This window comes from Canis lupus, chromosome 36 (genome assembly GCF_003254725.2).
Source record: "Canis lupus dingo isolate Sandy chromosome 36, ASM325472v2, whole genome shotgun sequence".
NCBI classification, from domain to species: Eukaryota; Metazoa; Chordata; class Mammalia; order Carnivora; family Canidae; genus Canis; species Canis lupus.
This window is the reverse complement of record NC_064278.1, coordinates 18,970,400-18,986,490: the sequence shown is the minus strand read 5'-3', so window position 1 is coordinate 18,986,490 and position 16,091 is coordinate 18,970,400. Positions and strand designations below refer to the sequence as shown.

The 16,091-nt window shown below is 41.4% G+C and overlaps 2 protein-coding genes across 14 annotated transcripts in view; one reads left to right on the top strand and one right to left on the bottom strand.

The window, feature by feature from the left end:
• Positions 1-16,091, bottom strand: part of LOC125754439 (basic proline-rich protein-like) — a 139,159-nt gene that overhangs the window by 20,154 nt on the left and 102,914 nt on the right. The gene's annotated exons all lie outside the window — the stretch shown is intronic.
• The window catches only part of CHN1 (chimerin 1), a 224,027-nt gene that overhangs the window by 203,158 nt on the left and 4,778 nt on the right, over positions 1-16,091 (top strand). For 9 of the 12 annotated variants that reach the window (XM_035697138.2, XM_035697144.2, XM_025460238.3 and 6 more), the window contains 3 exons: positions 7,434-7,607; positions 8,575-8,652; positions 11,726-11,863. In XM_035697138.2, coding sequence (XP_035553031.1) covers positions 7,434-7,607; positions 8,575-8,652; positions 11,726-11,863 — 390 coding nt within the window. The remainder of the gene's footprint in view (positions 1-7,433; positions 7,608-8,574; positions 8,653-11,725; positions 11,864-16,091) is intronic. The other 3 variants (XM_035697151.2, XM_035697150.2, XM_025460247.3) reach the window with 1 other exon arrangement.

The following is a 16,091-nucleotide window of genomic DNA, read 5'->3' as shown; positions in this document are numbered from 1 at the left end:
CTAGTACACTGGCCACTAAACACTCAAGATACTATTTCCAAATGAGAAGGGCAGGCTAACTGCCTATAGAAAAGGAATGTACTTATCTGCTTTTGAGCCCAAGACAGCTTGCTTTGTTCTGGTTTCTTTTTTCAAAATCCACCAAGGCAGAAGCGAGCTAGTCCAATTTTTCAGGGAGCATTCGCCAGAAGCATCAGTTTTGTATCCCACCCCCACCCCCTCGTTTTATTTTTTCTAAACATCACGTGAAATATTGAGTGGTGTTCCAGTCAGCAGGCTGGCAGTCACCGTAGGGATCAGGCTGGACCCAGCTCCTAGCAGGCAAGCTGTCCCTTCCGAACCGCGAGCTCCAGGCCCACCGCCCGGCCCGCCACCCCTGCCAGCCAGATTCCCCGGCAGCTTGAACGTCCTCTTCCTCTATTTCCTCTACCCACTCCGCTCCCGAGCCTTCTTTAAAGACTAAAAGGATGTCGCAGGGGAATATGGAACTACAGGTTGGGAGTGGTGCTCCTACTAAAATATTTATGAGCACAACTGGGTTTGACAGTAAAATTCAAAGGATCATCGTTCAGACAGAATGTTTCCCCAAGCCATTTCCCCTTTCTCTCGGAAATGTAAGTTTATGGGTTAATATAATCTGTTGTTACATAATCATTGAGACTGCCAAACACCGCCCCCCCCAAAAAAGACCATTATTCCACCAGCATTCCTGAATTGTCTTCACCTTAGTCTTGCCATAGTAGTCAGAGAACTAAGCCAGATAACAATTGTAAATCACACATCAGCTTAGTGTTGGTTATCTATTCAAGTGACTCTTTTTCTCCAAGTGTCTCATTAGCATCGCTGTCACCTTCCTCCCTACCTCCCCCCACCCTTGCAACAGGGAATGGGAGCAGTTCCTTCCTAGTAATAAAAGTGCATTCATTGCTTAAAATATACAAGCACTTAGGTTGAAGGAAAGGAGTGGAAGTATTTTAATTACTGCTTTGATTGATTGTACCTAAAAAGTTATGTTTATCTTTAAGATCATATTTACTCATTTATTTGAGAGAGAGAGAGCACACATTGGGGTGGATGCAGAGGGGGAAGGAGAGGGAGAATCTTGAGCAGATTCGGTGCTGAGCACAGAGCCCCACACAGGGCTCAGTCTTACTACCCGGAGATCAGGACCTGAGCCGAAACCAAGAATTGGACGCTTAACCAACTGAGCCACCCAGATGCCCCTAGGTTTGTCCTTTTAAACCAGTGAGAAATTGATAAGACTTGCTTAGAAGTTTCATGCAGCAATATTTTCACAAATATCCAAAAGAACAAATTCTTCTTTTTAATTTTGCTTATGAAAGTAATGACTTCTGATACATATTTGAATTGGGCTATTCCCACTTTCCCTGGATAGGGATTCAGAGTAGGGGACATCTAAGAGATAGGTTTTGAAATAAAACTTTCATTTGCAATTACTTAAAATACAAAACACTCATGGAGCACCTGGCTGGCTTGGTCAGTAGAGCATGCAGCTCGATCTCTGGGTTGTGAGTTCAAGCCCCATGTTGGATAGAGTACTTAAAAAAAAAAAAAAATCTTTTTAAAAATTAAGTAAAGAGGCACACCTTAGTGGCTCAGTTGTTTAAGTGTCTGCCTTCAGCTCGGGTCATGATTCTGGAGTTCCATGATCAAGCCCAGCTCCTGCTCAGCAGGGAGCCTGCTTCTCCCTCTCCTGCCTGCTGCTCCACCTGCTATGCCCTCTCTCTCACACCTTTTTTCTCTCTCAAATAAATAAAATCTTTAAAAACAAATAAAATGAACATTTGAAGAATGAATAATTATCTTTCCTTTCAAAACACACTATTAACATTACGCTTAATTCTATCAATTTAATGTAAATAATATCAGCTATTTTTTTTCCCCAAAAGATAGATGTTTGTGCTTTGTAGACATAAAATATATGTTTTGTAGAGAAATCGAGTCCCAGGAAATCTAAAATCTACGAGTAGCTTAGGTTAGTAGTCTAAGTAATAGAAACATTAATAAAGGACAGAATAAAATGCTATTTGGGTTTTTTCATTTTTCCTCTCATATGGTTTAGTCCATGCTAATTAACTTGAAGGATTAGGAGGGGAAAATGTGGTTTAATTGTAGCATTAAAATAACCTACTAAACCAAGAAATGCAACAAATGAAATGACCTTTTATGGACTTTTGTTGTTTATAGTGTTGAGCTTCCTTGGGAGAAATGGAACGATATAGGAGTTATATGGCTTTAATAAATAAGTATGAAAACCAAATAAAGTCTTAATGGCAAACTGAAATATTGATGTACTGCTAGTCCCTGCAGGAGCGATTTTCGGAGCAAGCTCAGAGCTGGTATATTGCACTGTGAACATAAGGGTATAAAGATGCTTTATTTTCATGACTTTGCCCTATCCTTTGGGCGTCTGAAGGACTTCATACCCAATCCTGCCAAAAATTTGGCCTTTGAAATTTATTTCTAAAATTGAACAGAATATGTTGGTTGTTCCACAGTTTAATCTTACTCAAATGAAAGAAAGAATATCAACTTAGAAAACGTTTCCCTCTTCCTTAATTTGTAAATCTGAGCTCAGTCATCACTTTACCCACTTTTCACGGAGTCACAAATAATCATGGGAGCCTGCTGATGTTTAAGGTGGTAGATAACTCCAGTTATTCAAAGGAAAAAAAGTTGGCATTAACATCAGGCCATTCGTGCCATTCACATGTTTTGATGTTGTGTCAAAATTTTACAGTTTTGCTTTCTGGGGAGTTTCCATTGGGAGTTTATACATAAGGAAAGATATGACAAAAACAAGACTATAATAGGTAGGTTTTATCACTGCTTTTTAAAGGATATCACTACTTTTTAAAAGTCTTGCCAATGATTTCACTCATATGTGGAATTTAAGAAATAAATGAGCAAAGGGAAAGGAGAGGCAAACCAAGAAACAGACTCTTAACTATAAAGAACATAGTGATGCTTACCAGAGGGGAGGTGGCAGGGGGGATGGGTGAAGTAGGCGATGGGGAGTAAGGGGGATGGGAGTGTTGTATGGAAGTGCTGAATCACTATATTGTACACCTGAAACTCGTATTACACTGTAGGTTAACTGTAATTAAAAACTTAAAAAAAATCAAAGTACACTGATATAAAAAAATTCCTTGCCAAATCATATATATACAACAGTAAAATATAATAATGTCTTTTAAGCTCAAGTATATACAACTTGCGTACAATAAACATTACTGAATAAGAGGTTGAAACTAGCAAACTCATCTTCAGGGCTAAAAACCATAACTCAGAGTGTGAGATGTATTGCTGGTAGCATGCCTCACTCAGGGGAAGAGCACAGGCTGGAAATCGGGGGGCCAAGGCTACATCTCAGTCCTACCACTTTCTGGCTGAGTAATCTGAACAAGTCATTTAGCCTCTTGGAGCTTTATTGCATTTGTAAGGTAAAGACCCTGGGCTAGGTGGTTACCAACAGCCCTTTCTAACTGGAGCTATCACTTCTCTGTACACAAAGAGGCACAATGAGGCACAACATTAATATTAAATTATAAAGCTTTGCTGACTTTTATACACTTAAAATACTATGTAAGGGTTTTTCTGGTTCTGGACAAGATGAATAAATAGATTTCATTTTGTTCCTCACAATAATAATAAAAAAAACTCCATACAAAATATTTAATTCAACTGTCAGAAAACTCTGAAAGTGGATAAAGGCAGGCAGGCCAAACCAAGTGCAGCAAGTCGCCTGGTGGTTTGGGGTTGTTTTTTTTCCCCCTCCCATGAATCCCAGCCTGGGCAGTGGAGAAGCCCACAACCCATGAATGCCAACAGGCATGGACAAAAAATTACCCACGGCCTGTTCTTCCTAGCCAAAGCCCTGGAAAAAGGTAGCACAGCCAGCCAGACCTTCTCACCCTTCTTGCCATCCCTCAGGTGAACATCATGAACAAGCAGCAGTGCTGCTGCTGCCGTGGTCTGTGGGCAGAACCCTGTATCACCCCGCCCTGCGATCCCAAGGGTGCGCCTCTCCCCTGGGAATGAGTGGAGGCCTGTCATTCATCACTGCCTTGCAGGAAGAAAGCGATACCCCTCCTGGCTGAGCCTGTGGTGGCACCTAGACTTTCATCCCCACCATGTAGTAGGAGCAGCCCTGTCTTCATCCTGAGCTGCAGTCATGAGGCAGCTGAGACCACGGTCAGAACTTGTCTTCCATGTGTACCCTAGAGTTCCATGTGGCACGGCATTCCTTCTCAACCAGGTCTCAGGGCAAACCCTGGTTTCTGAATCCCCCCTGCAGTAACTAAGAGGTGCCCCCCCCTCCCGAATGTGGGGTACCATTCTGCCATTTAGGTAACATACAAGTAGGGTGGGCAAATTAGCACTGCAGTAGCATTACAAAGGCTTTGTAAATAAGTTGATTCTTGAACATGGCCTACAAATTGAGCCAGGACATGCATTCTAAATCCCAACAGGTTTAACTCTCTGCTAAAATGGTAATTTTCAATAGGAACCAGAGGCTTCTTATAACACTCATAATATCCAGGATTCAGTTCAAAACTACACTTCATACTAAGAACCAGGAAAATTTCCACTCAGGTGAGAAAAGACAAGCAACAGATGTCGATACTGAAATGACACAATTATCAGACACAGAAAGCGGCTACCATAATAATGCTCCAGCAAGCAATTAGAAACTCTTGAAATAATGAAAAATAGGAAATAGAAAATAAAGATAAGAGATAACTATATGGAAATTTTAGAACTGAAAATTTTATTAATAAGCTCACCAGATTGATGGCCTCAGTAGCAGAATGGAGGTGACAGAGGAAGGAAGTGGTGAACCTAAAGATCAGTAGAAATCCTCCAACTCAAACAAGAGAAAGAAAACAGTTTGAAAAGTGAACTGAGCCTCAGAGACCCGTAGCACAGAATAGCAAAGGATTTAACATTTACATTGTTGGAGTCCCAGAAGAGGATGCGGGCTGAAAAAATATTTGAAAAATTAGTGACTGTGAAAACTCCCCAGATTTGGTAAAAGTAAAGAATCAAGTACTTATTTGGAGACACTTTTAGGTAAATGAGATGTATTAGAACAGTAAAGATGAGGAAGCAGCTGTAACCCCAGTCATCCAGGTCCTGCATTCACATGTGACAAACAGAACTGGCCCAGAATTCCACTTAGCTTCTGACCATAGCTGAGTAGGACAATACCATGTAACAAACCCTGGGATGCTACGTAGAACAGGCCTCTCAGCTTCTTGATAATGACAACAACATAGTGCAGGTAAACACTTCTACTACACGTAAGAAATTGCATATATTAATATTGAAGCCTCACATGAACCTAATAATGGAAAGACAATAGAGCTAATAATAAATATTATTCCTATTTTACATAACTGAAACACAGGAAAGGTAACTCGAAATTGCACAGCTAATGGATCATAGGGTAAAATCTAACTTACAAAAGTCATACAAAACATTAAAATGTTCAGGGGAAACAAAGTCTTCTAACTGGACATTTTGCCATTGATTTGCCTTATGATGGAATCCAAAATCTTACTGTATCTAATAGAGATACAAAGAGGAATTGGGGTTTTGGGTTAGGTTAGTCATTTGGACATTGTCTAACTATTACAGAATGTTGTTGGGTCATTTCCTCAGATAATATAGATCAAGCTCTATGCTCAGGAAGCCCATTTCCGTATTCAAAGAAGCAGCTATTATTCTTTACTGATGAAAACATTCAGGTATTTGTTGGTACCAGCCCTGCCAACCCAGTGCTGTTCTCTTACACGCACATGTGCAGAGACTGAGTGTCCCTCTACACCTAGCTTGTCTTTGCACGTGGGAGGTGCTTGGCACTTAGGAATTCCTCCCTTTGAGTCACCACAGGCCTTATATACTCATTGCAAGTTCGCAGTGTCTACATATTTAATGAAAGGATGATTCCGTTTATAAATTTTGGCAAATGTTCCTTATCTCTGTATTATTACTTCCATCTATAACTAGATTGCACTATTACAATGATAATCACCAGCATTTGCTGGAAGAGCAAGAAAAACTAAAGTCTGCCCAGTGACCACAGGCAGTGGTCATGGCCTTGTAGGATTTTCAAATTGGCTTCATTAAGACCTGGATAGAATTGAATCAGATTTACAAGGGGTCAGCATCAAGTTCTTATGAAAAGCATTAAATATTTTTAAAAGCATAAAGATTATTTTAGTTAAATTACTCAGTGATGGTTTATCACTCTTCACTCTAATTGAGCTAAATAGTTGAATTCCTCTCTGTTTCTTCTAAAATTTTGTTGCTGGAAGTGCCTGGGTGGCTCAGTTGGTTGCACGTCTGCCTTTGGCTCAGATCATGATCCCAGGGTCCTGGGATCGAGCCCCACATCAGGCTCTCTGCTCAGTGGGGAGCCTGCTTCTCCCCTGGCTTAAGCTTTCTCTGGCAAATAAATAAAGTATTAGAAAAAATAAAATTCCGTTGTTCTCTTCTTGTTGGAAATCAAGTATCTCAAAATATTAACTAGAAGATGTTTGAGTTCTGGCATCTTAGAAGTTAAACTCAGTAAAATTACAAAGCAAAGGACAAGCTTCAGTAGAGGCAAGAAGGTATAGGTATGAAAATCATGGACCTTAGAATCATTCATTCGTAGGCTTGAATTTCAGCTCCACTACATACTACTACATGCATGACCTTGGGTATATTACCTAACACATGCTTGGTTTCATCGGATTTATAAAATGAGAAGGAAAATAGTACCTACTTCATAGAGTTTTGTGAGCCTAATGGAAATAATGTAAAGCTCTTGAACTAGTGCTCAGCATCAGTAAGCTGGTGCTAATAGTAACAAATAATAACTATGGCTGTTTTTAGCCACTAAATTTATTACATTATATCAAGGATTATGAATAGATACTTATGAGCAGCATGATTTTAAGAGGGTCCTGGGATGCTCTTACTTTTGGAGGTCTGATTCTTCTTCAAAGCAAATATATTAAAATGCAATTATATATCCCACATCAAATACAATTTTTATGTAACTGGAAATGGATAATTTTAAGTTGCCTAGTTGGCATAATATTACATTTTATAGATCTTAACTATAGATCTTAACAAACTTAACACATTAAGTTTGTTTTATTCAGGTTGGATCTCTCCTGAGATCATGTAACAAGTAAATGATGAAGCATGAGCTAGAGTGCTCATCTTCTGACTAAAAACCAAAATTTTTCCAAGAGAAAAGATGGGAGGAATGTTTTTCCACATTGCAGAAACTGCTGGAAGCTCGTCCCCTTTTAAGCCTAATTCAAGCTGGATGGAGTGTCTTTTGCTAAAATAAACACTCCAGCATGCTCAAAATTCTGAAAACATTGATGAATTTTTCCTTTCTATATCTTTTTTAGATTGTGGTTTGAATGTTCATAAGCAGTGTTCCAAGATGGTCCCAAATGACTGTAAGCCAGACTTGAAACATGTCAAGAAGGTATACAGTTGTGACCTTACAACACTCGTGAAAGCCCATATCACTAAGCGACCAATGGTGGTGGACATGTGCATCAGGGAAATTGAATCTAGAGGTGAGGCCTTTCCAGTGTGGTTCAACAGTTGTAATGCACCGTGAATACAAGTCCTAACACCCTTCTGGATGCCTCATGGCATAACCCAGTTGTCTACTCTAAGTTTAGGGGGGAGTGATTTCAGATGCCAAATGATCTGAAAGTCTGAAAGGAGTTAATTTAGCAAATAATGAACCAGCTTGATTTTAAAGGTACATTTTACTAGTTATAAGAAATATGCTTAAATATTTTTATGAATGACAATGCTTCTAGTCTATAAAGGTTGACACAGATAGAAAAAATGTAAAAAAAAAAAAAAAGAAAAGAAAAAATGCTATGTCCAAGAAGCAAAGGTATAAATGCTCTATTAAAACTATCCTAGCCAGGGATCCCTGGGTGGCGCAGCGGTTTGGCGCCTGCCTTTGGCCCAGGGCGCGATCCTGGAGACCCGGGATCGAATCCCACATCGGGCTCCCTGTGCATGGAGCCTGCTTCTCCCTCTGCCTATGTCTCTGCCTCTCTCTATTTCTCTCTCTGTGACTATCATAAATAAATAAAAAAATTTAAAAAAAAATAAAAATAAAACTATCCTAGCCAAAAAACAGAGCTACATCCTAATTATTCTTTCCCATTTGGAAAACACTGATATGGGCCTATTAATGTGGTTATCTTAGTCTTTTGTTATATAAAAGAATTTATGATATAATTGGGGCGATTGATGAATTATTTCCCTTAAGACTCAATATATTTGATCTAATTAGACAAAGTGATGAGCCAAATTACAAATATTTAATTAACAGTAGGTCAGAGTTTAAAAACTGAGTGCAGTGGTTTTATTTTAGGAGAAAATGTGAAGAAGTTTCTAAACAAGTACATTTAATCATTCTTTCTCACACATTACTTCTCCAGCCTGAAGTATGGGAAGAAGTAAAGTATGAAGAAAAGGCATAATTCCAAAGAAACTAATCAGTTCCCTTGATTTTTACAGGTCTTAATTCTGAAGGACTGTATCGAGTATCAGGATTTAGTGATTTAATTGAAGATGTCAAGATGGCTTTTGACAGAGGTATGTTCTTCAGCGTGTTCATCGACTTAGGGCGACAGTGCTCTCTGCCAAGAAGGCACAATTCCTTATGTTATTCTTTGCATTATTTATCCAAGTCATTGATTATTATACCAAATAAAAAGTTAACTTATAATTTTACTTTTTTATTAGTATATTAAACCATTACATTTTGAGGTGAGAAAGAAAAATAAAATTTAACTATATAATCAGTATCTGAGCACACAAAGCTGGGCCATTTTCATAAAAGTATATGCAGAACAATTAAATTTACTAGAAATTATGGAGAAAATCAGGCAGGATGGTTGGGGGAATCTAAGTCATCACAGACCTCAGATTCCCAGGTTGGAGTTGGCCTCCCTAACTGCCTGTAATCCATGCATCCCTTCACCATGTTTGACTGAGTTAGAGACCCAGTGTAATGACTTAGATTCCCCCACCACAGAAGCATTATTGATTTTAATAAATGCTACAAAGGAAAATATTAATAACTGTGGAAATTAACCTATTCCTTTGGGGTTGGAGGGGGATGCTGGAGATCAGAAGAGACTTTCCCAGAGAAGAATAGAGGTTGGCCATATAATGGTTCAGTAGCAAAGAAAGGAGGTATGTAAAGACCCTGGCAAGAGAAGAGTCTGTGCAAAGGCCCTGAGGCTGTCTTTGTCAAGGCCCTGAAAAATGCTGTGGCTTAGAGAGTAAGAAGTGAAAGGAGAGTGGACTAAGATACAATGAATAGAATATCTTACTATAAAAAGAATTAGGGCAGCCCGGGTGGCTCAGCGGTTTAGTGCCGCTTTCAGCCCAGGGCCTGAACCTGGAGACCCGGGATGGAGTTCCATGTCAGGCTTCCTGCATGGAGCCTGCATCTCCCTCTGCCCCTCTCCCTCTCTCTCTCATGAAAACAAACAAACAAACAAACAAACAAGAATTAGCTGAATGGTAGAAGGGTTCTCAGATCGACCTCCAAATTCGGTTTAACCTGTCATGTAACTGAACTAGAAGATTGGTGACTCTGTTGTCCAAACAGAAATTGGATGTGTGCCCTATAATGAGATAGGACATTTGAAATTTGGATTCTCATAAAAAAATAACTTCTAGTTGGTGGAAACAGGAACCATGTCTCAGGAGAGAATATACCCGTATTCTTTCTTCTTTCCTGAGTAAAAATTTTGATAGAGGTGATATCTGCCTTCATAATTCTTCTACTTTGCTTTCGTGCCCGCCCATCCCCTTTCTCCAGGTCTTTGGGCCCCCACACCTACACATTTGCCTAAGGTCCCCCACTGAAGCCTTCTCCATTGCCTTTTCCTCCCAGAAAGTAGTCTATCCCAATTTGTATTGCCACTGCCTATGATTTCAACCCTAGTGTGAAAGACATACCAGTGATCTAATTCACACTTGAATGTGAACGTCTGTGGTATTTTGCATTTAAAAGAGGCTTCTTTAACGAAAAACAGACTTCATTAGAGTAGTTTTAGGTTAATGGTAGTATTAGCTTATAAAATTTCACCACAAGTACAGAGATTTCCCATATAACCTCTCCTCTCATGCCCCCCCCAACCCAGTTTCCCATCTTGCATTAGTATAGAGTACATTTGTTACAACTGATGAACGGACACTGATACATGATGAATAACTAAAGTCAGCAGCTTACACTGAAGTTCACTTTTCATGTTGTGACAGTTCTGTGGGTTTGGCAAATGCACATGTCACACATCCACCGTTACAGTGGCACAAAGAACTTTGACCACCATAAAAATCTCCTCTGCATTACCTGTTCTTCCTTTCCTTTCTCCCCCTGAACCCCTGGCAACCACGGTTCTTTCTATTGACCTCCATAGTTTTACCTTTTCCAAAATGTCATATAGCTGGAATCAAGGAGTGTGTACCTGTTTTTTGGACTAGTTTCCTTTACTCACTAGTATGCACTTAAAACTCTCCCATGCCTTTCATGGCTTGATAGCTCTTTTTTGTTTGCTCTTGCTCAATAATATTCCTTTATCTAGATATATCAGTTTATTCACCTATTGAAGGACATCTGATTGCTTCCATTTTTTTGGCAATCATGAATGAACATGGCTGTAAATATTTTGTGAGCACATTTTTGTGTGGACATAAGTAGTTTTCAGCTCTTCTGGGTAAATACCCAGGAGTGTGATTGCTGGATTATATGGTAAGAGTCTGTTTAGCTTTGTAAGAAACTGTCTATCCCCCAACGTGGCTGTACCATCTTGTGTTCCCACCAGCAATAATTTACAGTTCCTCTAGCTCCTCATCCTGTCCAGCATTTGTCGTCAGGGTTCTGGATTTTAGCCACTCTAATATCTGTATAGGGAAGAGGCTGCTTTTTAAAATCAAGAGAAATTGTTCATAAGCCAAACGGAATAAAAGAAACCTAGCATGATAAAATCAGTTCAGAGGAGGCATTAATTAAATCTTTTGTAGATCAAAATCTCAGGTACTTTAACCAGTTACTAAATGCAGGGGAGTAAAGGAAGTCCCCACACCTCTAAAATACTCCTGTTTTATAACTCTTCTTTTTATTTCAACACTCTAAAGTCTTGTTCCATTTCACTCCTGCTTCTCACTCTCTGCCCACCCCCAGGGCGCAGACAACATCCACACTTCACATTGGAGCCTGGGGGTGAGTCAGAGGCGGCCTCTTGTAAGTTAGGAGTGCCTTTCTTGTTATTTTTCACATTCTCTAGGTTTATTTTAAAAAGAAAGAAAAATAAAAAAGAGAAAAAGCAATGCCACATTTACTCCCCTAGGAATTCTCAAATACTCCTGGAATCTATAAATATTGCCGTTAACCTCTGTCCTCTCATACTCCATCCCCCGCCTCCCTCCATTGAACCTGGGAAAAATAAGTAACTTCAGAATAGAAAATTCAAAAAAAAAAAAAAAAACAGATTTTGCTTTTCACAGAAAATTGATCATTTATATATATCCGCACACTGAATTTGATGTTAGAAACTGACGCATTGTTAATCTCTAAAGACTGTATAACAAAAGTATATTAGACAGGTGCCCTGCATCCAGATACTTATTCTTTTTTTTTTAACATCCTTCAAAGATGGCGAGAAAGCAGATATTTCCGTGAACATGTATGAAGATATCAACATTATCACCGGCGCACTGAAACTGTACTTCAGGGATCTACCAATTCCACTCATCACGTATGACGCCTACCCCAAGTTTATAGAGTCCGCCAGTAAGTATGAGGGCAGCGACCCGAATCACCTGACAGCTGCCTCCTCATGCCGATCGCTACTCCTGTGTCCCTTGCCCAGTTTCTTGAATGCGTATTAGGTGTTTCCCCCTCGCCTCTGTCCTCGGTTAATATGCTCACAAGAATTCTGAGCTCATCTCTAACATATGCTATTTAGTATTTAAGACTTCTTCCATCAGAAATTTCTTTGTCACGTGCTAATCCTCATTTTCCAAAGTAAGGTTTATACCAGGGCTCCTTAGATCCGGACCAACGCGTCTACGAAATAAAAGTGAGCAACTAGAAAAAAGAAGATTGAAAAACAGGACCAAACTGTTTTGTTATTAGGTTCAGCTGAGCATAAAAGTTATTGTCAGCTCCCATAAAAGCTTCTAAATCCTTAACTTTCAATCTCTGTACTTATCCCGTGACAGACCATTAACAGTTTGGTAAACTGGCGCTGGTCCGTAGATCGTACTTTAAGGAGCACGGTTTTAGATCAAGAAGGGATTTTTTTTTTTTTTTTTTAAGTTTTAGTTGAGATGCAAATGAGAAAAAGCAGAGGCTCCAATGCCAAATTTTATTTATGGTGTAAAGCTCATACCTGTAATTCACACTTCATTTTTTTTTTTTAAAGAAGGGAATTTTTAACAGATTTTAAGTGTTGGCATTGCCATTTTTTAGAAAAGATAGGCTATTTCTGACATTTGCTTTTCTCTTAAAAACCATATGTTGTCTTGATCTTTAAATAATAACATTACTTTCTTAGTAACACTGATTTGCTTTTTGACTTGGAAATTTTGTGAAGTACAGACTTGCTTTGTTCTAATTTTTAGTTTCCCCTTCAGTGCTCTTGTTGAGAATTTCTGTGGTTAGTTCCCTGGAGCCCTCGTTTCTTGTGGGTCAGCCCAGCTCTCAGGTCGAGAACAGCCGGGAGAATCACACTGATTTGTACAAATTTCCATGTTAGGAGCCTGAACGACTCTAGATCTCATCCACAGGAATTTAACTCCTCTCGTGTTGGGAGGGATTCAGTGCTGATCATGAAAATTGTCTGAGGGAACATGTGCATTCTTGTTTCGTGGTACAGATGCAGATGTTTCCTCCCCAGAGACATACGTCTGATCACCACGAACGTGGACAGCACCTGACACACTTGTATCACGAAGGGTGCCCGGTTGACAGTGGCCCTGATCCCCAGGACAACACTGAGGGCTCAAGTGGACGGTGTTCCTGTTCCTATGTCGCTCTTGAGTACAACTGAAGCTTGGCTTCTGTGCCTAAGCCAAGGGCACCCCATTAGCAGAGGACAAAGCCCATAATTCAAATCCAGGGCCTGAACTCTACACAACTGCCTTATCTTCGTAGAAGAAAAATCTAAGCCTTCCGTATTGGGTTTCAAGGCCTCTTTCCCCGCCGCCCTCCCAAGTTATTTCACCTTGTTTCCCCACACCCACCTTGGTTAACCCTCTAGACTATCTGTCAGTGTTCTGGGGTTTCTGTCTGAAACAGCCCTTTTGACATCAGCAAACCCCCTATTCTACCTCAAAGAGCTCTTCAAAGCACATCATGAGATAGAAACTTTCCTAAATCAAGATAAATGCCCTCTTATAAATTCAACTGTTAGGATACATACAGTATCAATGTTTATTGTACGTGTTTACTATTGATCTAATTGTTTAGGGAACATTGCATCCTTGTCCATGTGGCTTCTAGTAGTAGAGTCTGCTTCATTCTTTGGACCCACAGATATAGCTTTTCTCTCATCTTTATAGGCAGATAAAGGAGACAAGAGAAGTTTGGAGTCATAGAGCACATACGAGGAGGTACCAGGAATCATGTTAGGCACTTTACAGCCATGATATCATTTTGGTTTAGTTTTATACCCAATGTGGGGCTCAAAGTCATGACCCTGAGATCAAGAGTTGCACACTCTGGGATGCCTGGGTGGCTCAGCGGTTGGGCATCTGCCTTCAGCTCAGGGCGTCATCCTGGAGACCTGGGATCGAGTCCCACATTGGGCTCCCTGCATGGAGTCTGCTTCTCCCTCTGCCTCTGCCTCTGCCCCTCTGTGTCTCTTGTGAATAAATAAGTCTTTAGAAAAAAAAAAAAAAGTCGCACACTCTTCTGAGTGAGTTACCCAGGCACCCGCCAGGGTATCCTTTTAGGAAGGACATGTTATAGGATGTAAGTGAATTGTCCGAGGTCCGATCACTAGGAGTAGGTGGCCCTGGCATTCGGACCCACATCTGTCTGATGTCACAGCCCTCGCTCTCTCCACTCAGCCCACTGTCTGGCTTCCCCTGTGGAACAGGAACAGAAGATTACCCAGAGGAGGGAGGCAGGAGGGCAGGAACCCCTCCCAAATGATGGTCAGGGTTACCTGGCCCTTCCTTTCCTTTCCTTTTTTAAGATTTTATTTACTTATTTGAGAGAGAGAGATCACAAGCAGGGGGCAGAGGCAGAGTCTCCAGGGAGCAGGGAGCCCGATGCGGGACTCAATCCCAGGACCCCAGGATCATGACCTGAGCCGAAGGCAGATGCTTAGCCCTTGAGCCACACTGGCGCCCTAGAGCTGGCCCTTCCTGACGCAGGCCCTCTTGAACCTTTTTATCACTCAGCCCCTAGGAAACATGGGCCCTGTCCTATAGGTCTCAGGTTTCTCTGGCATTTTTAGCATTTCTTGCCAACAAAAACTCGGGAGCTCACATCACAGCTCTCTCCGGCAGAGGCTGTCCCAGCTCTGCTGTCGCAGCCTCCCCCGACAACCTGCAGCTGGAAGCTAGAGTGGCTGCAGGAAACGATAAAGGGACACAAGGGTGGTGGAGGCCAGGGCGCCCCATCTGAGGGCTTGAAGATCTTCAGGATCCCCTGGAACCATCTGGAAGCCTCGCACTACCGAGCCCTTTTCCCCTCACTGCCTCTCCCCACCAGCTAAGACCCTGCTGCCCATGGTACAGAGGCCCGGGGACAGGTGCGCCTCGCAGCCTGCTCAGGACGCCAGCGTTCAGGGACACTTCCTGGCCACGGCGGAAATGGCACCACGGGGACTCTGGCCAAGGACCTAAGAGCTCTGTTCCCAGAAGATCGTAGGAAATATGACTCAGTGTGTAACCTTGAGGGAGTCAGATACTCTCAGAACTAAAACCCAGGGCTCTTTGTCCCACGCTACTTAAAACGTCCCGAAGGGAAACCTGGGGTGAGAAGTTGCAGAGTCCCCCTCAGCTCTGCCACTCACCCCGTCTGCTCGGCTGAGTCACCCTTCTTAGCTTTGACCTCCCTAAAAGAACCAACGGGACATACTTTAAAAAGAGCTTTTAACTAGATGTTGATGCAGGTTCTTATTTCCTGCCACGTTTCCAAATCCTTGCAGACCTTCCTCAGGTGCCACGTCGTCCTCTTCTCTGTTCCACTCAGCCCCCAAGCCACCTTTCTCCTCTGTGTTCCCGTCACTCCTCGCCTGGACCTCTTCCCTTCAGGCTGGTAGGCTGTATTCAGGTCTTGTCTTCCTGACGACACTGACCCGTTTGGAGCGGGGGGTTCTCTCGCGCATGATTATTTTCCCTTAGCACCTGTGACAGTCACTGGTTCACGTAATAGGTGCTAAGTATGTGTTGAATGAGTAAACATAACTTTACATTGAGAACCCCAGAACCTTTGAGTTTTTAGATATTCTAAAGGGCCATGTTAACAGGACTCCCTTGTACAGCACATTCTTTCTAAAATACCCGGTAACTGTAAGATCACTGCTTCTCTCAGCACACGGCTGCTGACGGACAGATGTGACGGTCGTAAAGCCCGACGTGTGCACAACAGGAATCCGCCCGCTCTCAACTCCCTCCTGTTGGCAGTGGTCCTAATATCGCCCTCATCCACTCGCAGGCCTTTCGCGTATTTGAAACGACTGATGTTGGTTGTTATCTCGAAATACATTCCATTTTGTCTTCGTCTTAAGTTATGCTGTGGTCTTCTCAGGGCAAAGGATTTGTGTCCTCTGAAAAAAAGTTATTGGTACTACTACTTTAAGTAGGGGGAAAGAAAGAAAAAGAAAATTCCAGGGAAGAACCTCTGTCAATTTGATGTCAGTATATTCAAATGCAGTTTATCATATGTCCCCAAATTTATATCTCCAGTCTGGACCTCTCCCTGGGCAGCAGATTAATCATTTGGATGTCTGAAGGATATCTCCAACAGAACCCTGATCTTCCCCACAAAACCTCTCCCACCCACA